This window comes from Terrapene carolina, unplaced genomic scaffold, assembly GCF_002925995.2.
Source record: "Terrapene carolina triunguis isolate 2854851 unplaced genomic scaffold, T_m_triunguis-2.0 Scaffold212, whole genome shotgun sequence".
Lineage (NCBI taxonomy): Eukaryota > Metazoa > Chordata > Testudines > Emydidae > Terrapene > Terrapene triunguis.
The window spans coordinates 3,527,744-3,553,305 of record NW_020664563.1 but is presented as its reverse complement, the minus strand read 5'-3'; the positions used below and the strand labels follow the sequence as shown (position 1 = coordinate 3,553,305).

Genomic DNA, 25,562 nt, shown 5'->3' with positions numbered 1-25,562 from the left:
CTGCCAAGAGGTAGCTTCCGTCCTCCAGGTCAAAAGGGCAGGAACAATCTCCGTGATGCTCTGGGTATGGCACACTGCAAGTCAAGGTATGCTTGCAGTGTTCATCTGACTGGCACAGGTAACAAAGGCAATGAGGACATGTTGACACAGATTAGCTGGCCCAGTCTCAGCTCACCTGAGACTCTGGGTATGTATTTGGGTTGCTGGACTATGCCACAGACAATGCCTCCACATCTTCACTGCTATTGTTATCCACCCTAGCTAGATTAAAGCAAGCATGGGCTTGCCTATCTGTATTGTAGTCATACTGTCACTTGCAAAGCAATACATCTTCATTTGCAGTGCAGACATGTCAGAATAGGGCTGGCATGGGGCAACAAGAAAAAAGCAAAGGGAGGACCTTCCACAGTGGTATGCTTGGGAAACTGAAACAAAACAACAAATAGAGGAGACTTTGGGCAGTCAAAGTGAGGAACTCCACATGAAGAAATAATTCATCTATTTCTAAAGCATCCCCTTAGCCACAATTATAGCTATGGGTAGCACAGCAGTATGGGATGCACTGTACAGCACAGGACAAGATGTCCTGTACCTTACAATGCTTTGTTATTGATAAACAAGGTAGTGGATTGTGTCAGTTATGGTGATGGAGCCAGACATCCTGGCACCAGGAGAAGGGAAGAGAGGACTCAAGTACTGCTTCTGGGGGGAAGGGACTGAGGGAAAGTAGAGATCTCCCTGGGCAGGCACAGGAAAAAAAGCATTTACTTCTCCCCCAGTTGGCTTACAAGATATTGGACCTTAACCTGGTGACCTTGAACCTGGTGCTGGTCCCTTGGATTAGCAGAAGCCCCTTTCTGCAGAGAAGAATGCTGACTCCCTGCACTGTGCTAGCGACTTAACCAAGTTGAGTTGCTGAGGAAAGGCTCTCACCTAAAACCTTGAGGAAGCCAAAAAAATTATGTGGAGGATGAAAACTGTCTCAAATTAAAATAGATTTAAAAAATAATCTCTACAGACATTGGTCTGTAATTCACCATGACATTCTTTAACAAGTGAAGTCATAGCTGCCAGCCACTGTGTAAAACTACGTGTTCAGTCTTAACATTTGTCCAGTAAAACGCACAGTGTTAATGTTGCATCAGGATGGTTGCATATGAAACTTATTTAGCAAGTATTACAGCTAATCATTTCAGTTCTCCTTTAAAGGAATTCTAATTTGGGCATGAGCACTCTGCAGGGAAGGCACATCCTGAGCAGGTTTGCTTTCACTCCACTCCAACAGTCTGTTGTGCCCTTTGTAGGGAGAAGAGAGGTGGTGCTGGAGAGGAACACTTACCAGGTGGACAGACACACTGGAAGCGATTGACTTTATCCAGACATTCTCCATTGTTCACACAGGGATTACTCTGGCATTCGTTAATCTCCAGTTCACAGTGCATACCTTTAAACCCTGGAAAGGATAACAAGGAATGGCAGAAAGGCTTTAGAAAGTGCCCAAGATGTTGACTACACCTTATTCCAGGACTGAAAATCAAAGCTAGATTTAACTGAAATAGAAATTCCAGTTTGTATTGACATTTTTGATATAAAGAGACCACATTTTAAAAGCATAAATACAAGTGTTAAAGTGGAGTTTTCAACTTGAACATTATCAGAGGCGTAGCCGTGTTAGTCTGTATCCGCAAAAAACAACAAGGAGTCTAGTGGCACCTTAAAGACTAACAGATGTATTTGGGCATAAGCTTTCGTGGGTAAAAACCCCACTTCTTCAGATGCATGGAGTGAAAATTTCAGATGCAGGCATAAATATACTGACACATGAAGAGAAGGGAGTTACGTGACAGTATATTTATGCCTGCATCTGTAATTTTCACTCCATGCATCTGAAGAAGTGGGTTTTTTTACCCACAAAAGCTTATGCCCAAATAAATCTGTTAATCTTTAAGGTGTCACCGGACTCCTCGTTGTTAACTTGAACATTACATTTTCAGAGCTGCATGCATGATCTCCCAATATCACAATAAAGACAGAAATCTGAATTGAAATGTACCATTTTCTTCTGCATACTGAAAAGAAAAAGAGACAATTATGTCTTTAATGATTTGGGAGGGGACCAAATACATTGATGATGGGCACTAGTGTAAGAACATAAGTAGAGTCACTGACAATAAAAGGAGATAATTTACAAACAAAAGAAAACTAACTCAGCAGGTAGTCACTCTGAAATTCACTCCCACAGGAGGGAAGGGTCAAAATACTGTATGTGGATTTTGGAAAGGGTGGAGCAACGCCTTCATTTGTTGCTAGGCTTACTAAGACTGGGTAAATTCACTTTATGCTTCATTGTGTCAGCTCATCACCGAGTGGAGTCAGGAAGGAATGCTTCCTCTATATTTGCATAACACTGCACAATTGGTCAAGGGCATGCTGTTTTTCCCCCCTTCCCTGAAGCACTGGGTATTGGTCACTACTAGAGGGAAGTTAATAGATTGGACAGAGCATTGGTGTACTTGATGTGGTAACTGCTATAAAGATTTCAAACATGTCAAAATATTTTTAATAGTGAGATCTATCAGTCTGTAGCAGGGGTGAGCAAGCTACGGCTTGGAGGCTGCATCCGGCCCTTCAGACGTTTTAATCCGGCCCTCAAATTCCTGCCAGGGAGTGGGGTTGGAGGCTTGCCCCACTCCGTGTGTGCCATGGCTCCCGGAAGCAGCGGCATGTCCCCCCTCTGGCTCCTATGCGTAGGGGCAGCCAGGGGGCTCTGCATGCTGCCCCCACCCCAAGTGCTGCCCCTGAGCTCCCATTGGCTGGGAACCGCAGCCAATGGGAGCTGCAGGGGCAGCACCTGCGGAGAGGGCAGCGCGCAGTCTCGCCTGGACTAGGGTTACCATATTTAAAAAAAAAACAAAAAGAGGACACTCCACGGGGCCCCGGCCCCGCCCCAACTCTGCCCCCAGCTCCGCCCCAACTCCACCCCTTCCCCGCCCCGGCCCCACCCAACTCCGCCCCTTCCCCAAAGTCCCCGCCCCACCTCCGCCCCTCCCCTGAACGCTCCACCCCCTGCTCCTCCCCCTCTCCCCTGCTTCCCGCGAATCAAATGTTCGCGGGAAGCCTGAAACAGGCAGGCAGCAGGTAAGCTGGGGCTGGGGCGGTGGAGGGGGGGGGGGCGCGAGGAGGCGCGGCCCAGTCCGGCCCCCCCGGCCGAGCAGCTCTGGCCCTGGCGTCTCCGGCCCAGCCCGGCTCGGGCCCTGGGGCTCCGGCCCCGGTCCTGGCTGAGTGGCTCCGGCCCGGTCCTGGCTGAGCAGCGCCGGCCCCAGCGGCTCCGGCTCGGATCCAAGCCCCACGACCCCTCCCTATTTTCCCGGACATGCCCGGCTTTTTGGAATTTCCTCCCGGACGGGGATTTGAGGACCAAAAAGCCGGACATGTCCGGGAAAATCCGGACGTATGGTAACCCTAGCCTGGACCCCGACCTCTTCCTGTGCCCCAACTCCCTATACCAGCCCTGATCCCCCTCCCACCCTCCGAACCCCTCAGTCCCAGCCAGGACCACCCTCCTGCACCCCCAACCCCTCATCCCCAGCTCCACCCCAGAGCCCTCTCCCCCCACACACCTCAACCTCCTGCCCTAGTCCGAAGCCCCCTCCCACACCCTGATGTCCTCATTTCTGGCCCCACCCCAGAGCCCACCCCCCCAGCCAGAGCCCTCACTCCAACCCCCAATTTCGTGAGCATTCATGGCCCACCATACTATTTCCATACCCAGATGTGGCCCTCGGGCCAAAAAGTTTGCCCACCCCGGTCTATAGAATAGCAGTTTGCCCACCCCGGTCTATAGAATAGCTTCCCAATCTACTGGGAACTGCATCACTTGCGACATTGAAAACCTAGACTTGAGAAAGCCCTGGAAGTTATCCAAAACCAAAAGTTAAGATAAAACAAAGAAGGTTAAGCAGTAACCAATTTGTGTGCTTGTATTTAATTTAACAAGCTAGGTCTTGCTCACTAACAAATTACAGACTACTTTTTCTTCCTTCTTCACACCACCCCTATTGCCTGCTTTCTCCTCTCCTCACACACCAGCAAGCCTTCACAACCCGTCTGCCCACAGCAAATGATCTCCAGTGACCTCATTCAGCACAGCTCTTGGGCACTCCCATCACACTGGTCTCTGGCACAGTGGACAATCCTTCCCTTCCTCACACGTCTGAGCTTTTTATCTTTGCTAGAAGCCCCATCCCAGCTTGGAAAGTGTCCCCTTACCTGGCATGCAGAGACATGTGAACCCTCCAATTTTATCCAGGCAAGTGGCATCATTCTGACATGGTTCGGAAAGACATTCATTAATGTCCAGTTCACAGCGAGGCCCTGTGTACCCCTTCAGACATTCACAGTGGAAGGAGCCTTCTGTATTCACACATTTCCCGGCATGCTCACATGGGTTGCTGTTTGCTGCAAGAGACACACATTTATATATCAGAATCTGCTTTTCTGGTCATGATAGTCTCAGCACCATCTCCAGTCAGGCCCTTTTCATGCCATTCCCTCCTGACAAGGAGCGTAGGGCAGAAAGGACTCTTCTTTCTACTGTGAGGTGCCTGCTGCCTTTTATGTGCCTGAGGAAAGATTCAACGGCCACCTGTTTGCAGACAGAAAGAGAAATTTCCAAGCCTTATCAATGGATCAAGAAGAGCATTCTGGCCTGTACCACTGCTCCTCTCCTCACTCCCATGGAGCTGAAGATGGCATTGACAGAGGCACCCAACGGGGGATCAGGGCACTCAAGCCTCTTTGAAGGCCTCATATCGAAATCACCTATTCAACTTGCCCACCCACTTCAGGGCTGAGGCCTTCAGGATGCTCCTGAGCCCAAGTGACAGCCAGGCCTTTGCTACCAATCTCAGTCAGACTAGCCTGTAGGGCCTTCTCCTAGAGAAGCTTCATGCAGCATTCTTGTCTAAGGTGGGGTAGAGAAGTAAAACTCATTCAAGGAGTGGCCCTCTCCAGAAGACACCAGCACCAGGTATGCTGGTTAGTGACTGACTTCAAGTGGTACAATGGGCAGTGGGCACACACAAAAATCTCAATGTCAAGTTGAAAATGTTACACAAGCCCCAAAAGATTAGTTTTGCAAAAATTGCAACTTCTAAACCCAAATGGTAAGAAGTCTGGAAATGTAATTAAAGGATCTAGCTGCTTCCTTGCTGTTTGACATGATATCATCAACCTCTACCTCATGAAAGACAGAAACAGCTGCCATATAAACTCTGAGGCATTATTCTCAAAATAGATTTGACACACAGGTGGTCCAAAACAACCAAAACAGGGAAAAACAGGATCTCGTATAAATGGAAAGGTTATATCTGTTTAATAAGGAAACAGGTACAATGATCCTAAAGTGCAACAGCCACGACCTGAACTGGATGGAGAATCAGACGTCTGAGATTTAAAAAAAAGTACCAGTAGCAAAGAGAAAAGCGGTTCTTGAGAGAGCACTAAGTGGTCTAAGCACCCCAAGCATCAACATAACTGATAAGCCCAAGTGACCAAGAGCCACCAGGAGCAAGTGGGCCTTTGCCAGGGTCATTCTTCTGCACGCTGGGAACTGCAATGAAAAAGCTGCTTCTGTTATCTAGTCCATCCCTCCATGTCCTGGTGCAGACTCAGTGGCTGATGACTTCATTGGCATGTAGACCCAACTTTGGGGTACACTTTGGAAAGAACAAACACCACACGTCTTGGTCCCATGCTGGGTGAATAAGCCAATCAGCAATCCATTTTACTTCTCCTGTCAGGTAAATGAACTTAATCCCAGGGAGCAGTTGCTGCTGGGGCAGAGGTAACTGGATCACTGCCTTTCCTTATTTCTCCCAGCAGCAAAATGAGAATGTTATCACAAACAGTCCACTAGCATCTGAACCGCCAGGAATGAACTGGAGAGGCGGCAACAACACTATAAAGATTGCAGATTAGGCTATATTGGGAGAAGCTGCGATTGCCAGTAAGAACATAAAAACGGCTATACTGGGTCAGACCAAAGGTCCATCTATCTCAGTACAGTATTCTGTCTTCCGACAGTGGCCAATGCCAGGTGCCCCAGAGGGAATGAACAAAACAGGTAATCACCAAATGATCCATCCCGTCACCCATTCCCAGATTCCGGCAAACAGAGGCTAGGGACACCATCCCTGTCCATCCTGGTTAATAGCCATTGATGGACCTATCCTCCATGAACTTATCTAGTTCTTTTTTGAACCCTGTTATAGTCTTGGCCTTCACAACATCCTCTGGCAAAGAATTCCACAGATTGACTCTGCATTGTGTGAAAAAATACTTCCTTTCGTTTGTTTTAAACTTGCTGCCTATTAATTTCATTTGGTGACCCCTAGTTCTTGTGTTATGAGGAGGAGTAAATAACACTTCCTTATTTACTTTCTCTACACCAGTCATGATTTTATAGACCTCTATCATATCCCCCCTTAGTCGTCTCTTTTCCAAGCTGAAAAGTCCCTGTCTTTTTAATCTCTCCTCATATGGCAGCTGTTCCATACCCCTAATAATTTTTGTTGCCCTTTTCTGAACCTTTTCCAATTCCAATATTTCTTTTTTGAGATGGGGCGACCACATCTGCACGCAGTATTCAAGATGTGGGCGTACCAGGGATTTATATAGAGGCAATATGATATTTTCTGTCTTATTATCTATCCCTTTCTTAATGATTCCCAACATTCTGTTCACTTTTTTGACTGCTGCTGCACACTGAGTGGATGTTTTCAGAGAACTATCCACAATGACTCCAAGATCTCTTTCTTGAGTGGTAACAGCTAACTTAGACCCCGTCATTTTATATGTATACTTGGGATTATGTTTTCCAGTGTGGATTATTTTGTATTTATCAACATTGAATTTCATCTGCCATTTTGTTGCTCACTCACCCAGTTTTGAGAGATCCTTTTGTAGTTCTTCCCAGTCTGCCTGGGACTTAAATGTCTTGAGCAATTTTGTATCATCTGCAAATTTTGCCACCTCACTATTTAGTCCTTTTTCCAGATCATTTAGGAATATGTTGAATAGGACTGGGCCCATTACACACCACTCTTTACCTCTCTCCATTCTGAAAACTGACCATTTATTCCTTCCCTTTGTTTCCTATCTTTTAACCACTTACCAATCCATGAGAGGATCTTCCCTCTTATCCCATGACAGTTTACTTTGCTTAAGAGGCTTTGGTGAGGGACCTTGTCAAAGGCTTTCTGAAAATCTAAGTACACTATATCCACTGGATCCCCCTTTGTCCACATGCTTGTTGACCCCCTCAAAGAATTCTAGTAGGTTGGTGAGGCATGATTTCCCTTTACAAAAACCATGTTGACTCTTCCCCAACAAATTATGTTCATCTATGTGTCTGACAATTTTGTTCTTTACTATAGTTTCAACCAGTTTGCCCGGTACTGAAATCAGGCTTGCTGGCCTGTAATTGCCAGGATCACCTCTGGAGCCCTTTTTAAACATTGGTGTCACATTAGCTATCCTCCAGTCATTTGGTACAGAAGCGGATTTAAATGATAGGTTACAGACTACAGTCAGTAGTTCTGCAATTTCACATTTGAGTTCCTTCAAAACTCTTGGGTGAATACCATCTAGTCCTGGTGACTTCTTATTGTTGAGTTTATAAATTTGTTCCAAAACCTTCTCTAATGACACCTCAGTCATAGAATATCAGGGTTGGAAGGTCATCTAGTCCAACCCCCTGCTCAAAGCAGGACCAATCCCCAGACAGATTTTTGCCCCAGATCCCTAAATGGCCCCCTCAAGGATTGAACTCACAACCCTGGGTTTAGCAGGCCAATGCTCAAACCACTGTGCAGTATTACTGATTACCCCTACTTCAGAAAGAATTGGAAGGGGTTCTGAGATGGATAAGAATGATTAGGGACATGGAAAAACTTGTATGAAGACAATGGCTTGAGAGCAGACAGATAAGAGGGGCCATGATGAAGATATACAAAATAAATAAATACATGAATACAAAATATATGGAGAAGATTCATTGGAATCTTAACCCTGTCTCATAACACAAAACCAGGGTCATTCAGTGACATTTAAAGGTGGTATATAAAAAATGGTTAAGAGAAAACATTTTCCAATTACAATAACTCCTCACTTAACATTGTAGTTATGTTCCTGAAAAATGCGACTTTAAGCGAAACGATGTTAAGCGAATCCAATTTTCCCATAAGAATGAATGCAAATGTGGGGGTTAGGTTCCAGGGAAAAACTTTTTTGCATACAGTACAGTACAATAATTGGGTGGTGCCCCCGCCTTACCCCACACAGGCACAGCCCACTGGCACTGGAGACAATGAGGCAGGCAAGGAGGCTGAAGGTGCTCTAGGCTAGGAGAAGCACGTTGCACAGCGGCAGCTTCCCCTACTCTACAAGCACCAGGGGTGGGGGGCTCAACCCTCGGCCCGCCCACACCACCCCTTCCCCCAAGCCCCCAACCGTAACCCGCCTCTTCTTCCCCCTCCTCCCCCTTTACTCCGCACGCCATGTCCTCGCTCCTCCCCTGCCTCCTGCCCGCGGCAATCAGCTGGCTTGCAGGAGGGAGGGGGGAGGAAGGAGAGGGGAGGAGCGAGGACACGGCGTGCAGGCTCCCCCTCCCTCCCCTGCCTCCCAAATGCCACAAGCCAGTTGATTGCCATGGGCAGGAGGCAGGGGAGGAAGGGGGGAGGTACGCCGCATCCTCCCTCCTGCCCGCAGCAATCAGCTGGCTTGCGACGTTCAGGGGGCAGGAGGGAGGAGCGAGGACTTGGTGCACAGGCTCCCCCCTCCCTCCCCTGCCTCCTGCCCGCGGCAATCAGCTGGTTTGCGGCATTTGGGAGGCAGGGGAGGGAGAGGGAGCCTGTGCACCGAGTCCTTGCTCCTCCCCCCTCCCTCCTGAACGCCGCAAGCCAGCTGATTGCCATGGGCAGGAGGCAGGGGGAGGAGGGGGAAGGCGCTGATCTGCAGGGTCTGCCAGTGGGCGGGAGGCGCTGGGGGGAGGCTTAGGGGAGCTGATGGGGGGCCGCCAGCTGTGGACAAAGCAGGCAGCCAAATGAGGTTATAGCAAAGCATTGCACAACTTTAAATGGAGCAGGGACGTAAGACTAAAACAATGTTAAGCGAGAGGACGTTAAGTGGGGAGTTACTGTAACATAATTAGCCCATGGAACTCATTTCCATAAGATGTACTTGAGGCCATAAGCTTATCAGGTTTAATAAGGATTAGCGATATTATATGGATGACATGAATATCCAGAGCTATAGCAGTAAGTACGAGAAGAGTTATGGAAGTAATGCAAGCTCTCTTGCTTCAACCTGTAAGTATTGGGGATTAATTAGAAACTTCCGTGGGGGCAAGTATCCCATAACTGACTACGCAGGACTTCTTGCACCTTTCCCTGAAGCAGCCAATACTACCCACTTTCAGAAACCGGCTTCTGACTAGATGGATCTCAAAGTCTGGTACCTCTGAGTTTTGATCCTCAATGACAGACTTCATCACCTGGGCAGTCATTTAATCTCTATTTCAGCTTCCCTTAGGGAAGTGGTCATTCTAGCTTACCTTTCAGAGCTGGGGAGAGGTTATAGTGTTTGTAAAGTGCTCTGGGGATCAGAAGTACAACACAAGTCTTAAATTGCTGATGGAACAATGCAAGACTGTATCCTGGGCCTTTGTATCCTCACATAGGTCACATACTTCCACAAGCTGTTCCTATTCCTCCCTCCATCAGTTTCTCAAGTAGAACATCCAGAAACCTACCTATTAGCAGATGGGAACTTACCCATAGCACACTCATCCACGTCATCAGTACAGTCTGCTCCTTTATAGCCTTGAGGACAGGTGCAGATGTAGTGTCCATTCAGAGGGTTGGTATCACATAGAGCTCCCATCAGGCATGGGTTGCTAACACATGCATCATCCAAGTGGCACAGGAGACCTACAGAAGCAAAGGAGGTCACACTAAGCAGTTCATTGAGAAGAATAAAATCTGTTCATCGGGTTGCACCACTCATTTAGCATTCTCCACACTAATTTTGTTAATCTAGGCCCCATTTCCCATGCCAAGAGGCGACTGGAACCATGACAGAAGAAGTCACCTGCAGACATTTGCTATTGGAATCTGACCATGTACTGTACAGCATAATACAATGGCATGTCATATTGCTGTGGTTTCAAAGCATTTATCAGTACTCCTTGTATGCTATAATGGTTTAGTGTTTAAAGCATCAGCTGGGAGCAGCTCTTCCTAGCTAGTTTTTCTCTCCCCTTCACCAGCTAGCATGGTGCATCTTCTGGTGAACACACAAATGCAGCTCCCTTCCTTAGTCCTCAACATGGTCAGGAGCTATTGCATAGCCTCCAGGCTGCCAGTGCAGCTCCCTTGGTGTGTCAATGCTCTTAGCTTCTTATCTACACCTGCAGGGGATTCCCCACCAGGCCAGATAAGGCAGCTTTAAAGCAACATTCCTCCTGTATGCAGCCATGTCCCAGTTCCCCACTTTAGTCGTACGGGTGTGTTATCCCAGAGGCACAGGAGCTCCAAAATCCAGTCCCCCATCTCCTGGGCTCTGGTTTTATATACAAGCTGTATTCCAGTACTGGCACAGGGCCTCACCCAACCACACCTTCTCAGGGTAGTATAGCCCTCACAGGGTCTGCAAGTAATTCTTCCTGCCTTGAATAAGGGATCACAGCGGTCTTTCCCCTCAGTGTGTGCAGAGTGGCCAGCTTGTCCTGCCCTTGGTCACAGAGGAGTCCTTTACCACCCGCAGGGTGACATCAGAGAGCATTTGGGCCCCATTTGCCTGCCCTGAAGTCCAAACTGCCCCAGTTTCTCCTTCTCCAAGGCCACTTCCTTTGCACTGCCTGAATGGTACCGGGGGGCCTGGGTGTGGGCCAGGATCTATCCCTGTGTCATGTGCACACATAGGGACAGTTAGGGTTGTCCCGTTAGCCTTCATTTATGCTTTTAAGCATTTCTATTGGAAGCCTCCATGTTAAACAATTTTAATCTTACTGTTCACAATTTAACCTGTGACAGGCCAGATGCTGGCTGGTCCTTGCACAGGTGAGGAGGGTGCAGAGGGTATAAGAAACCTTCCTTTTCACTTTTGCTCCTGCATGCATAGCTAGAAACTTTCCCAAGGGAGGGTCCTCTTCCACACAAGTGGTGGATGGCCACAAAGAGGAGGGCATATTGCACCCTCTCACTGGATGGGGGAGTTGCTCCTGTGGTGTGAGCTCCCTGAGCCAGAAATGAGGAGCACTTTTTAAAGTTTTTTAAAAGACACATTTTAGTTTACTTTAGAAATGGTATCCTACACCTCTAGCTGTCCGCCGGCAGCACAGAGCAGCAATCCCAGAGCTATGTGCATTTCTCATCCTTACCTGTCTTTCCTTCTGGACAAATACATGTAAATGAGGCCACACGATCAATACAAGTAGACCCGACAGCACAGGGAGTATTGAAACAGTCGTCAATGTTCTTACTGCAGTCCTCCCCGCTCCAGCCATTGACACAGACACAGCTATGGCCTCCATTGTGGTTGGTGCAGGTCCCTCCATTCTGACAGGCGTTGGGCTGGAGCTGACATTCATCCACATCCTCAGTACAAAACTGACCTGGTAAGTCAAGAGGGACGAGTTTAACAGAATTCCAGGGAAGCCTTGCACAAGATGCCATTCCACTAATTGAGGAAGAGTCAGAAATCCTGAATACCGGACAGTTTGTGGAATAGAAAATGACTGTCCTGGGAGTACTTTTAAGAAAAACATAATTAAATACACCAGGTACCCACTATTGCTTTAATCTGCAAATGGAGGTGACCCATGCATTGCCAAGTGAAGATAGAAATACTTGCAACAAATAAGCCCCTTGGGCTAACCAAGGGCTAACAGATAACTTCATCATCTTACCAGTGCCCTATCTGAATAGTCAGTGTCCCAATCCAGTCCTTAGCAGGCATAGCTATTAACACAACTGACTACCATGTTCACAGCCTCAGGAGAAAGGCTCCTGGCCATTTAGTTATTGTGACAATGAATTTTCCCTCAGCCCTAGAAGGGGAGGTACACTCCAGGTCAAATGGGAGACACACTGCCTTGGAAGAACATATTCATGGGGATATGAGCAAGGAATAGTTTTGCAGATACCTATCCTTGGAATATCTGCATCATGTCTCTGGGCATACCCAGTATAAACTAGATGTTGCTAAAGGCCTGAGCAGACTCATAGTATGTCTACACAGCAAAAGCTGCGCACGACTAGCTTACTCAAGCTAGCTTGAATCCAGCTAACATGAGTACCAGTAATAGGGGCGACAGCAGTGTGGGCTTTGCAGCAGGCTAGCAAACCGAGTACATACCCAAGTTTGTGCTGGGCCTATATTACCTGCTCCAAACCCCGTGGTGCATGTCTTCACTGCTATTGTTATTTGCACAGGCTGGATTCAAATTAGCTCAAGTAGGCTAACCTGTGCAGAACTTTTCCTGTGTAAACATACCCTCAGTCTAAAGTGGATGCTCCTGGAATTAAAGATGCTGTGTTTCTCTTGCCTTCTGAGCGTTAACTTATATCCAGTCAAAGATCAATTGATTTCTTTGCAAATTTAGTGGACATAGAGGAGAAAATAAAGTCTCAAGAAAATGGCATCAGCTTTAGCCACACTTTGAAATTTTTCTCAACACCTTGCGGGCTGCAGTGAAAGCACCAAAAGTGCAGATGGACTTTTTTGTCTGATAGGCCTAGCACCAATCCAGGTGTATAATGCTTGTCGTGACACCATGCAGTAACAATACAGTAGGAATGAAGGCACTGACTGTGGTCCTGGAGTAGATTAAACTGATTTTTAAAGATCTATATCTAATGTATATACATATTTTTCCCCTCATGGGGACACTACATAGCAGAGTTAAGGTTGTTTGGGTGATTTAACTGTGCATTTCCAGACTAACATGCCTGCTAGTTTAACCTTCACTCTGAATTTCCTGGATCCATAATGCTCATTTGGGGGAACAACTACAGCCCACTAATATATGCTCTAAATTATTGACATGTGCTCAACAGTAGCTCCATGTTAATTGTTTGTCTCAGCATTTCCATATTTAAATTATAAATATGAGCCATAAACAAGAAACCAATAGAACGCTACCATGTTTTATGACAGAACAATTTAACAATTTCAAGATATGTAGTGTTCACCCTAAATTTTTTTTTTCAAATTATAACTTTCAGTTCCAGATTCAGTTAGGTTATGGCCACTTCACACTGATTTAGAGCAACACAAGGCAACTGGAATACACTGCCCAGTTAAACTGGGTTTACAACTGCTTTGCATCACCTGAGCCGAGCACAGCCTTAGAGTATAAACCACGTTTTCTCTCTCCCTCCTGCTCCCCACATTTCCCTCCCCCCAACATGCAAATTCCCTTTCCCTCCTGCACCCACTTATATCTTCCTGCACATCTTTCCATGGTTTCCCCTCCTGGCTGAATAATGCATCAGGCAGTTTTTGAGGAGATAGCTCAAATTAATCACTGTTGCCAACTCTTGGAATTTTATCTTATCTTGCGATATTTCGTGTTTCTTAAAGCCCCAGCTCCTGGACTTGTGTGAATACATACGAATTTCAGTTCTCATTTTAAAAGTTTCCAACCCTACTAATTAAGGAGGAAAAGCTTGAAATCGTGCCCCAAGCAGAACCCTAGAGGTTCAAAAACCAGAAGGTAAATCAAAACCCAACACATATTTTTAAAAGCCTTATGGTTTTTAAATGCTTGGTTTTGGCACTACGGGATTTGTGGTCATTTTTTTAGTTATTCTTCATGACTGGAAGCTATTCCCTCAGAAGTTGGCATGTCTTCAGAGAAACTCAAGGACTACCCTCTTTCAAAGTGGCAATCATCATCTATTGTTCTTAATGGGACTGAGGCCACGGGTTGCCCTTAGAAAAGATGGTCACTGCCTCCCATTGTTCTCAATGGAAATATACAGGTCTGTCTCATCTTACGTGGGGGTTCCGTTCTGCGGTTAGCGTGTAAAGCGAAAACCGTGTATAGCCAAAACCCCATTGAGTTCAATGGCGGGCAAAATCGCCCGCACTACAGGTATAGTATTAAAACTGTTTTTCTCTTTTTTGTTTTTGTTTTTGCCGATCGCGTAAAGTTGAAATCGCGCATGTTAAATGCGTGTAAGATGCGACAGACCTGTAATCCCATGTCCTCAGGGAGGATCCTGGCCCCCTGAGCTACCAGGAGGGGGAAGAGGAACACTGTGAGGAGGCGGGGATGGATGGAAGCTGTGTCTAAGGAAACCTGTGGCTTTGGTCCCAGTGAATCCTATTCTTCGGAGTTTCTCTGAAGATTAATCTTCAGCCTCTCCTGACAAGACTTTAGTTAAGGATAATGGGGAAAGTGACATTAACCCTAAATTTCTTTTAAAAAATGTTTTTTTTTAAATCTATCCCTTGCACAAGATATACTCAAATTTTACCTCTGAAAATTGCATAGACAGACTAAGCCTGAGCAGAGATTGTGAGGGACAAAAAAAGCTCTGAAATAAGGAACAAGTCTAAAATACTTAGTCAATGGAGTTTCTCCAGATGTACCTGTAACATAGATTGGAATCTGGACCAATGCAACCTGTAAGAGACATGTGTTGTATATTTGCAGTTATGCACACTATGAATTGGTGGAGTGTTGTTGGACAATGCTTTAAGCACAAACATGCTTTGAGCAGCGGGTTGAACTAGATAACCTCCTGAGGTCTCTTCCAACCCTAATCCTCTATGCATCTATGATTCTATGCAAATTTGGGGAACTATGCAACTCCTTAAAAAAAGAAAAACTCATACATGAAATATAAAATGAGCAGGGAATGCACAAGTTTCTCCAAGAAACCACTTCAATCTTATTCTGACCCAGATATTTGCAGAGCGAGGGAAATCAGTGAAATGAAGACTGGCTCTAAGTGACCTTGTACAGAGTAAGCACCTAGTCCATGTGGTATTTCAAAATAGAAGACAGACAGAATAAGACAACAACCTTCAGCTCTAAATGTTTATTGACTATGAAACTGAGGTACTTTCTGTGCTTTTTTTTCTTGGAAGTCATCAGGGATTAAGTTCTCCAAGAGCAACTATACAGAATAGGATACTTTAGGTGTACATTGTTTCTACGGCTCCCATTTGCAGAGCAAATACTTTTCCGATATCTCTGATGGGATTTTTTAAAAGGGCAGCTTTTGATCAGCACAAAGAAGTTTTATATCTGGCCATAACGGCCAGATAGTTGTCAGCTCTCAAATTTAAGGATACCAAGGAATAATTTTTTCTTTCCAGCACATTTAATCATTTAGACTGTTCCCAGGGGTTGAAGACATGTTCCCAGCTTTATGCACCTCTTTCACAGCAGAGTCTACAAGGTCAGCCTAGTGTAAGAGTAAGAAAAATTAAAAACTCTCCCTGGGAACCTGGTATAAGTGCTCAGATTTCCTTGATGCAGAAGGAAGAGAGAGTCAGGGTGATTCCAGACTTCCTTACCTAGCTCCACCAAGCCCTCATTGAGATCTCCATACCTCTCTCTAGGAGCTGCGGGATGCCAAAAATTGTATGGCTTCATTAGCAAGGCAGTTGCAGAGATAGAACCACAGCCACTGCGTACACCAAGTTCTGAAAAACTGTGGCACTACTTGGAGATGAGGAAGCAGCCGAGACTGCCACATCCAGAGAAATAGTAGCAGATGTACCATTGGCTCTTCTCCCTCAACCAAGCATCCCACTCCAAATCAGGAAGCAACATTTTCAATTTTTTTCACACAAAGCTATTTACTGAATTCTACCCAAATTCATGAACAGTTTTGGTGCCCCCAAAATGCATTTTTCAGCAAATTTACTGTTTGCCAAATCCTCCCACATGGCTCTAGTCAACACCGCTCTCCCCACCAATAATACCCATTCAGATTTAGGGCTTGTCTTCAGTACCGGGGTAAATCAACCTAACTTACGCTACTCCAGCTATGTGAACAATGTAGCTGGAGTTGACATAGCTTAGGTCAACTTATCTCAGTGTCTTCATTGCGCAGCGTCGACAGGAGATACTCTTCCGTGAACTTACCTTAATCTTCTCAGGGATCTGGAGTACTGGGGTCGATCAGAGAGTCCTCTGCGGTCGATTTATCAGGTCTTCACTAGACCTACTAAATCGACCACTGCTGCATCGATTGCAGCAACGTCGATCTCCCGTAGTGAAGACCACACCTTATTTTAGTCTTGAAGACATTTAATGGGACAGAGGCTCTCAAGAACTTCCTGGGCTCACCAGACTCCCTTTGGAGTTGATCTGTGATCAAGTATACCAATGCCCATTTTCCTTAGAAGCACGGTTACCAAAGCACTAAGCTCAGCTGTAACTGGTATTGAGCACCCCTCAAATAGATAGACTAGACCGGGGTCAGCAACCTTTCAGAAGTGGTGTGCCAAGTCTTCATTTATTCACTCTAATTTAAGGATTCGCGTGCCAGTAATACATTTTAACGTTTTTAGAAGGTCTCTTTCTATAAGTCTATAATATATAACTAAACTATTGTGGTATGTAAAGTAAATAAGGTTTTTAAAATATTTAAGAAGCTTCATTTAAAATTAAATTAAAATGCAGAGCCCCCCAGACCAGTGGCCAGGACCCGGGCAGTGTGAAAAATCAGCTCGCATGCTGCCTTTGGCATGCGTGCCATAGGTTGCCTACCCCTGGACTAGACAGATCTGTACAAAGCCTTCCACAACACCAGACCTCATCCAACACTGCAGAGAGGAAGACTGCTTTGGAGGGAATATTAGAGGACCTGATCCCCCAAGATCCTGAGGAACAGTAGTGGTGGCTCAGTGCAGAACATGGTTCCAGGTCATATGACATCATCTACACGCTCAGAGTATCTCATGGGGGCTTTGCCAATTGGATCAGATAGAAAGTCCAATGCAGGAGACCGGTCCCATCAGCCCAGGTCTGGAGGCCCTATTCTCTAGGGATGATCTGGGGAATTACAAATCAGTAAATCTCACCTCTGTACCTAGTGAATTGGTTGAATGGATCCTTTAAACTAGAACAAAAACATCTGAAAGATATGATAGGGTTTAACCACCATGATTTAGGGAAAGGAAAGTTATCTTTTTCCAATTAGACTTGCATGCATATGAACCAGGGGACAAATGAGAACCAGGTGATGTAATTTGCATTTTCAAAAAGCCTTTCACAAGATCTCTCAACAAGAGGCTGTTAAAGAAACTAAGTCATGGGGTGAGAGGCAAAGTCCTGTCACAGCTCAAAAACTGGCAGAGACAAGAAAATAGTAAGAATAAGTGGTCAATTTTCATCATGATAAAAGGTTAACAGCACAATGTCTCAAGGATCTCCATTAGGTCCAGTGTTTAATACAGCTTGTTAATAATCTGGAAAGGTGAGCGGAGCAGTGAGGTAACAAACTTTGCATATGAAAAAGTTATTTATGTTAGAGAAACCTAACCAAGTTAGGTGAACAGACAACACAATGGCAAGTGAAATTCAATTTTGATACATGCAAGGTAATGTACATTGGAGGGGAAAGTCAATGAAGACCTCTGCTCAATGGGCAAGTGCAGATGAAAAAGCTAACAAGATAGTATAATGCAGAAAATATTATGCTATTATATAAATAAATGATATAGCCTCATCTGGAACACTATGTACAGTACTGGCCTTCCCACCTCAAAAATGGTATTGAAATAGAGAGGTTTCAGACACTGATATCAAGACTGATTAGAGCATGGAAAATTCCTGTGGCAATAGTTTGAAGAAATGGATTGATTACCATTGAAAGGAGATAAAGAAGGGACATGATAAAATCATCTGACATAATGGATGGTCTAGCAAAGGTAGATCAAGACATTCTGTTCTCCCCGCTGCATAACACAAGAACAAGGGGACATTCAATGAAATTGATAGGTGGGAAATTCAAAATGTGTAAGAAAATACTCCATCACGTGCATAATTAAACTCTGGAATTTATTGCCACAGAATGTCACTGAAGTCAAAAATTTTGAATCTTGCTAAGAGGGATGGGTAAGAATACCCAGAGTTATCACAGTTAATGCCAATAAAGCAATGAAGGGAGATGAAGTCTCATCCTTCAAGGTTTAAAGCAATCTCCGTTAGGGACTGAGAGCTTCATGGTGGTGCAGATTACCCCACATCTGCCTACTGTGGGGCTTTTTGCCCCTTCCTCGGAAGCACCCAGTGTCTGCCACCATCAGAGAATAAATAATGGGGCTGATGGACCACGGGTCTGTTCCAACATGGCAATTCCTGTGTTTCAATGTCAGAGTCTTTTCTCTGACCCTCCTAGGGCTCAGGATCAGATCTCATGGATCCTATACTTTAGATGAACGCTGATTCTGAGCCCCTAGAACTCATTTCAATAATTCTCCACAAGGCACTATGACCACAACTACCCCTCTCAGCCTGGAGGGAGGCTTAGTGGGCACATTATTCATGTCTGGGGAGGCTTTTCAGGAAGAGGTCTCCTTAATTCATGCACCACCACAACACCTTGCTGGACCCATGTCTTTTGGTCCGTCTGGTGTCTTTCTGAAGAATTTGTAGGCATCACAGGCACAGCCACTGGCAGCAGAATGGCTCTTCCCCAAGGCATAAAAGGCACCTTTTGGGCCTATCTGAAACAGAGAACTTACCCGGGTGATTAGGAATGGCTCCTAAATGCAAGGGTTTTTGATGATCTGCCATCTTGGGCAAAGCTGGAGGCAACCCAAGATAGCAAAAACTACCAATATGTATCTATTATCAAACATAAAGCCTGAATCTGAATTAAAAGTAGATTAGATATAAACTACAATCATTTTAAGATAACATGATGGAAAACAAGGATAATTTCATGACCACTCCAGGAGGCAGACAGTGGAACCGAGGTACTGTAAGAAGGGATTTTAAGCCTTCTGACTTAAAATGTTGGGCTTTAGTGAATCGTACATGCCCCTAACCGCCAACTATTGCCCAAAAACAGTTCCATGATCTAGTGGTTGCACATGCAGCTCCTACTGGGGGGCTCTGTGGAGGCACTATTATAAATGAGAAAAATGAATGATGTGAAAAGTCACTGGTGGTATGGAATGATTGGGTGCTCTGACAGGGTGCTGGTTGGTGAAGTGCTTTGGGATGGGATGGTGATGGAGAAGTGGTGGAAAGAAGATACATCACCACATTAAACCACTCTTCATCTCGTCCATCCCCTCTCTCTTCACCTCCTCTAGAAAACACAGTAAACTTGGGAAAGACCTAGTAAGTGAAGAGATCTGTAAGACAAAATATAAAAGTCACAAAAATGCTCCATGTTCTCAAGCTAATACAGCAATGTATTTTTAGTAATTACCTAAAGACATTAATCACCTCACTATAAGGTCTGGTCTTCACTTGAAGGGATTTGCTGGTATAGCTGTACCAGCAACCTGCCCCCAGTGGAGAGACAGCTTATACCAGTTCCCTAAACAGACTACATTATATGAACAAAACAACATTTTTGCTGGTATAACAACATTTAAGTAGGGCTTCTGCATAGCTATGTCGGGGGGGTGGGGGGGGCGGAGAATGGGGATTCACTGGTCAACACAACTATGCCAGCCAAACTTATAAGTGTAGACCAGGTCTTACTAGGAGAAAGTAACCAAAGATGATGTTAGCAGGAGTTAGAACAATTGTCTTATCTGTTAGTCTCATCTCACCCACCAATCCAGACTCAGTATCAGGCAGTCCAGCCCTCTTCATCTTGGAGACAAGTTTATGCAAATGTCTTTGAGTGCCACTGTACAAGCCTCTCAAGAGACTGCTTGGCACATTCAAAGAGTACTTCCAAAGCTGGAAGATCACTACGAACATGAGGGAACAAGAGGAACATGTGTTCTGGATTGGCAGATGTTCATTCTACCAGACATCATTTAACATATTAAAGTTGCACTGTTTCCTTAGTGGTCATCTGCTAATCCAGACTCATTATTGGGAATTAGCAAGCAGCGCAGAATGATATTGAAGATCTGGTTGATATTTCATAATTCATACTCAATACAATCCTAGCTAAAGCAGGAGTTTAAATTCCGTTGAACATGAATCCTCACACTGTGGATGAAGCTGAATGTGGATGGCAGACTCCAGAATGAATTGTGGTCAAGTACGTTGGATTCTTTTCTGGGGTCTCCCAGGATTTGCATCCCTGAGCTGCAGCTCTGCCACCTTTGAAGGGTGCAGGGTGCCCTCCCCCAACAGTGGCTAGCTCTGCCAATTTATGCAGGGGGTAGAAGTGAGAAAAGGGATCTTAATCCAACGTTTCCCCCTACCCTCCCTGACCCCTTTCGAACAGCTAATCCCCAATCGAGATGCTACAGGGAACAGGACTGCACTCTCCCATAGCTTCTGACCAGCCTCTGTACATTTTAGTGCAAGGGTGCTCCTTGCTCCTTGCACTCCCATGGAAGGGCCTGCCAGCATTACAAACATTATATCACTCACTGTTGGGTAAGGATTTAAAATTTCTGAAAAGTGAGAAGCAAATATATTCAGTAGTTTAGGGCTCAGTGAGCTGATTACTTTGAGATTTCAGAGCCAGGTTAATTTAAAGCCTTTGTTTTATCACTTGAAATGTTATGGAGAAGTACTTTGGAGCTGAAAATTATCCTGTGCATAGCCCATTTTTTGCCCCCACAAAATTAGTATTACTTGTTATTGTATCTATTTCTGCAACAGAAGCTGAGGAAATTGGTTTCTGTCAAAAGAGAAAAATTAAACACAAGAAATGAGAGCACAAGATCTTATAGCAATTTTTTCACTCTAGCTCTTTGATATTTGTCAGCCTTCTTGGCAGAGAAAAGTCACGCCACCTCAGGCTGACTTGACCAAAATTCCTCCCGGAGGCTGCCAGCCACACTGTGGCACTTTCATCCACCAGTACACAGGGCAGGCTCATGCTCACAGGGATTAAAAGGTGCCCAAATCCCACTGTAATTAAATGGGAGCTGAGGTGCTTAATCCCTGTGGGTTCCTTTGAAAATTCCTGCCTAAAGTTCTGCTCCCTGGTGCAACAGATGAGAAGCAAAGGACAGTCACAACAATTGAAGTAAGAAAGCATCGACCCCCATGCCTGAAGAGAAGCTTAAAGTAAGAGCAGTTTGTTAGAGACAAATCCACTTCTTGAGTACAATCCCAAGATGAAGTTAACCGGTGGATTCAGCTGCCCTAGCCCCATATGCTTGTACATACACTTCACCTGAATGTAGATGTCCCTTAGATAAACAGGTGCACTCTCCATCTTAAAGACCATGGATTGCTTTGCCCATGAACAAATGGCTATGGTAAAGCCCTGATGACATCTAAAAACAACTGCCACTGTGGTTGTCTACCAGCCTTTTATACTTCCTCTTCCTGTCCCACCCCTCTGCTTCCGGCATGTGGGGCCTGGCCCTCCTGGCTCCACCCACCAGGTGGCTTGCGGCGTTCTCTCCGTGTCTGCCACGCCTCCTTGCTACAGAAACCCAGAGATGATTTTGGGGGAGCTTCACCAAGAACCACCTGAGAAGGTTTGCCAATGACAAATGCAGGAAGTTGCCTGACATCAGGGTCTACCCGCAATGCCAGGTGGACCACAGTTGAGCTTCTTGAAGGTGAGAGCAGCTGATCATTACTGACAACAACAGTTTCTGGCCATTGCGCAATGAAAGCAGGATTGAGTCCTCAGAGAAGAAGAGTAAAGGAGAGGAAAAACCAAGAGCATTCCCCAGCAAAGTGGGGAGTCTCCACAGATCGTTAGCTTTGCTGCAGGGGCAGGAAGACTAGGCTGAAAGCACCAAACAGTCTCCAAGGGCTGAATTTGGACACTAACAGAGAAATTCATGTTTGCAATGTGAAGTGGGCCAGACTACAAAGAATCGAGCCTGGCAGATGGCTTCTTCAACAAAAAGGGGCTTAGAGACTACAAAGTACTGTTCTTCACAAGACACAGCACAGATTACATTAGGTATCCACAATACTGTTCCACACAGGACGTGACAGAGATTAAGAGTGATTTGCTATAAAGGAGAAATTCAAATTGCAAACAGTTTAAATTGGACTCAGTTTGACAACCAAGCTCTACAAGAGGAGGCTTTAGAAGAACACTACTAAGGCTTAGCATTTACATTCTCCAACCATTTCACAAAATGTAACATCTGTATAGGCTAAGCATAGTAATAAACTTGCCTACACATACATAAATTGTGACCACACTTTTTTCCAAATAAATAAATAAATAAATACATTAAAAAAAAAAAGCAATAAGTGGAGCAGCACTGTATCAATTCAAGATCATCCCACAGGATTTTGGCTTCCAAAGCAGTGGCTGCCTTTACTAAATCATAAGAGACCAGCAGTATGAGCTGTCACTTTCAAAAGACTCCAAGAAACAGTTTTTGCTTCCCAGCCCATCTCAGTTAAAAATTAGCAAAGCTCTACTATACAGCTGTAAACAGTTGAAAATTAGTTTGGCTACATAAGAGAGGCTCCATGCTTCACCAAAACACTCATGGAAGATATGTAAAGATCTGTTCCTGCAGCTCCATATCTGGTTATTTTAAGAAATCCCAACCACAGAAGTATCCAAACCCTGCAGGGTTGATAGCAATAATCCTTGCATTTACCCAACATTACTCACTTGGATTTGAGGCAGAATTTAATTCTGAGGATGCCTCAGTGGGCTAGTAATAGTAGCATCCCCTCTGAATGTTTATGTGATAACCCTACTAGATTATGGTGGAGTAGTAGTAACAAAAGGATGACCCCCAGCTGTGCTGGATGGGCATGGAATATTGAGAACCTGTCACATTACCATGCAAAGATTCAAGATAGAAAGAATCAGAGGGGTAGCCATGTTAGTCTGGATCTGTAAAAAGCAACAGAGTCCTGTGGCACCTTTAAGACTAACAGATGTATTGGAGAATAAGCTTTCGTGGGTGAATGCCCACTTTGTCGGATGCATGTAATGGAAATTTCCAGGGGCAGGTATAAATATGCTGGCAAGAATCAGTCTGGAGATAACAAGGTTAGTTCAGTCAGGGAGGGTGAGGTCCTCTGCTAGCAGTTGAAGTGTGAACACCAAGGGAGGAGAAACTGTTTCTGTAGTTGGCTAGCCATTCACAGTCTTTGTTTAATCCTCATCTGAGGGTGTCAAATTTGCAAATGAACTGAAGCTCAGCAGTTTCTCTTTGGAGTCTGGTCCTGAAGTTTTTTTGCTGTAAGATGGCTACCTTTACATCTGCTATTGTGTGGCCAGGGAGGTTGAAGTGTTCTCCTACAGGTTTTTGTATATAGCTATTCCTGATATCTGACTTGTGTCCATTTATCCTTTTACGTAGTGACTGTCCAGTTTGGCCAATATACATAGCAGAGGGGCATTGCTGGCACATATAACCTTGGTGGACATGCAGGTGAATGAACCGGTGATGTTGTAGCTGATCTGGTTAGGTCCTGTGATGGTGTTGTTGGTGTAGATATGTGGGCAGAGTTGGCACATATCTCTACATATGTTAGAGTTGTTATGGTGCGGTGTGTGGTTGTTGGTGAGAATATGCTTAAGGTTGGCAGGTTGTCTGTGGGCGAGGACTGGCCTGCCTCCCAAGGTCTGTGAAAGAGAGGGATCATTGTCCAGGATGGGTTGTAGATCACTGATGATGCGTTGGAGAGGTTTAAGCTGAGGACTGTAGGTGATGGCCAGTGGAGTTCTGTTGGTTTCTTTCTTGGGCTTGTCTTGTAGCAGGAGGCTTCTGGGTACACGTCTGACTCTGTTGATTTGTTTCCTTATTTCCTTGTGCGGGTATCGTAGTTTTGAGAATGCTTGGTGAAGATCTTGTAGGTGTTGGTCTCTGTCTGAGGGGTTGGAGCAGATGCGGTTGTACCTCAGTGCTTGGCTGTAGACGATGGATCATGTGGTGTGTCCGGGGTGGAAGCTGGAGGCATGAAGGTAGGCATAGCGGTCGGTGGGTTTTCGGTATAGGGTGGTGTTAACGTGGCCATTACTTATTTGTACTGTGGTGTCTAGGACGTGGACCTCCCGTGTAGATTGGTCCAGGCTGAGGTTGATGGTGGGGTGGAAGCTGTTGAAATCGTGGTGGAATTCTTCCAGAGTCTCCTTCCCATGGGTCCAGATGATGAAGATGTCGTCAATGTAGCGTAGGTAGAGGAGGGGCGTGAGTGGACAAGAGCTGAGGAAGTGTTGTTCCAGGTCAGCCATAAAAATATTGGCATATTGTGGGGCTATGCGGGTGCCCATGGCGGTGCCACTGGTCTGGAGGTATATATTGTCACCAAATTTGAAATAGTTGTGCATGAGGATAAAGATAGAAAGATACATCCTGGTGGGAAACTCATGCTACACCATTTAGATGAATCTCTAAAGAGTAGCAACCATGTCTTTTGCCTGAGGTGCCCAGTGCATTTTGGACACAATATAAAATAATATTTATCTAATTTAATTTGACATGGGAGAATGACATGGATATAAAAAGTGAAGGTTCCCTTAGCATGAAAAGTAGTTTCCTACATTCATGGGAGATGCCAGGTAAAGACTAACATTTCCAAACATATTTTTTTGTGAAAGTGAAGCTAAGGTTGCAGGAAAGTATCATTGGATTGAATGTATATTGCTTTAAATGAACATTATGAGTTAAAGATTAGAAACGCAAAAGTTCAGAGTCAAGGTTAACCTAAAAGAAATCCAAATCACTGAAAGCATGAACATTCAATGTTAAAGCAACCAAACAGCTGTAACTCTGCCCTCATAGGTCAGCCTCCCATCTTAAAAATTTGTGCACCATAAAGTATTGAAAATGTGTGCCAGAGAACATTAATCTTTTTTTTCGTACACATGCTCCTCCAATACCACCTGTGCTGTTTGATCACCATACTAACCTTTGCTCTTTCAATGTAAGTGCTACAGTTACAAGATCTGGACACATTTTAGCTGTTGTCCAGTGACACCAATAACTGATCGCTACATGCCATATGACCTGTTTCAGTGAGGTGCCAATCCCTCAGGGGGGAGGGATAGCTCAGTGGTTTGAGCATTGGCCTGCTAAACCCAGGGTAGTGAGTTCAATCCTTGAGGGGGCCATTTAGGGATCTGGGGCAAAAAAATTGGTCCTGCTAGTGAAGGCAGGGGACTGGACTTGATGACATTTCAAGATCTCTTCCAGTTCTATGAGATAGGTATATCTCTATATATTATACTTAATGTCCTCAGCAGTTCACAGAATCAAGCCTTCAGAGCAGAGATAGCAGTGAAAATGCTGAGGTATTGCTGAAGGTAGAACTGCTTGTTATTGATAAAGCAGTTTAGGTTGTATACATTCATATACAATCAGCTTTAATTCTGAATTTTCATGGTGTCTAAAGTCTGCGTGGTCTAAAATGCCAGTGTTCTTGAAAGGTAACATATACAAAGTTCTGATGT

At 45.0% G+C, this 25,562-nt stretch overlaps 1 protein-coding gene across 1 annotated transcript in view; it reads right to left on the bottom strand.

Annotated features, from left to right (window-relative positions):
* Nucleotides 1–25,562, bottom strand: part of LOC113407516 (neurogenic locus notch homolog protein 2-like) — a 140,920-nt gene that overhangs the window by 66,673 nt on the left and 48,685 nt on the right. Inside the window, exons 6-9 of the mRNA XM_026656110.2 lie at nt 11,441–11,674; nt 9,834–9,989; nt 4,270–4,458; nt 1,340–1,453 (exon numbers count right to left, since the gene is read on the bottom strand). Coding sequence (XP_026511895.1) covers nt 1,340–1,453; nt 4,270–4,458; nt 9,834–9,989; nt 11,441–11,674 — 693 coding nt within the window. The remainder of the gene's footprint in view (nt 1–1,339; nt 1,454–4,269; nt 4,459–9,833; nt 9,990–11,440; nt 11,675–25,562) is intronic.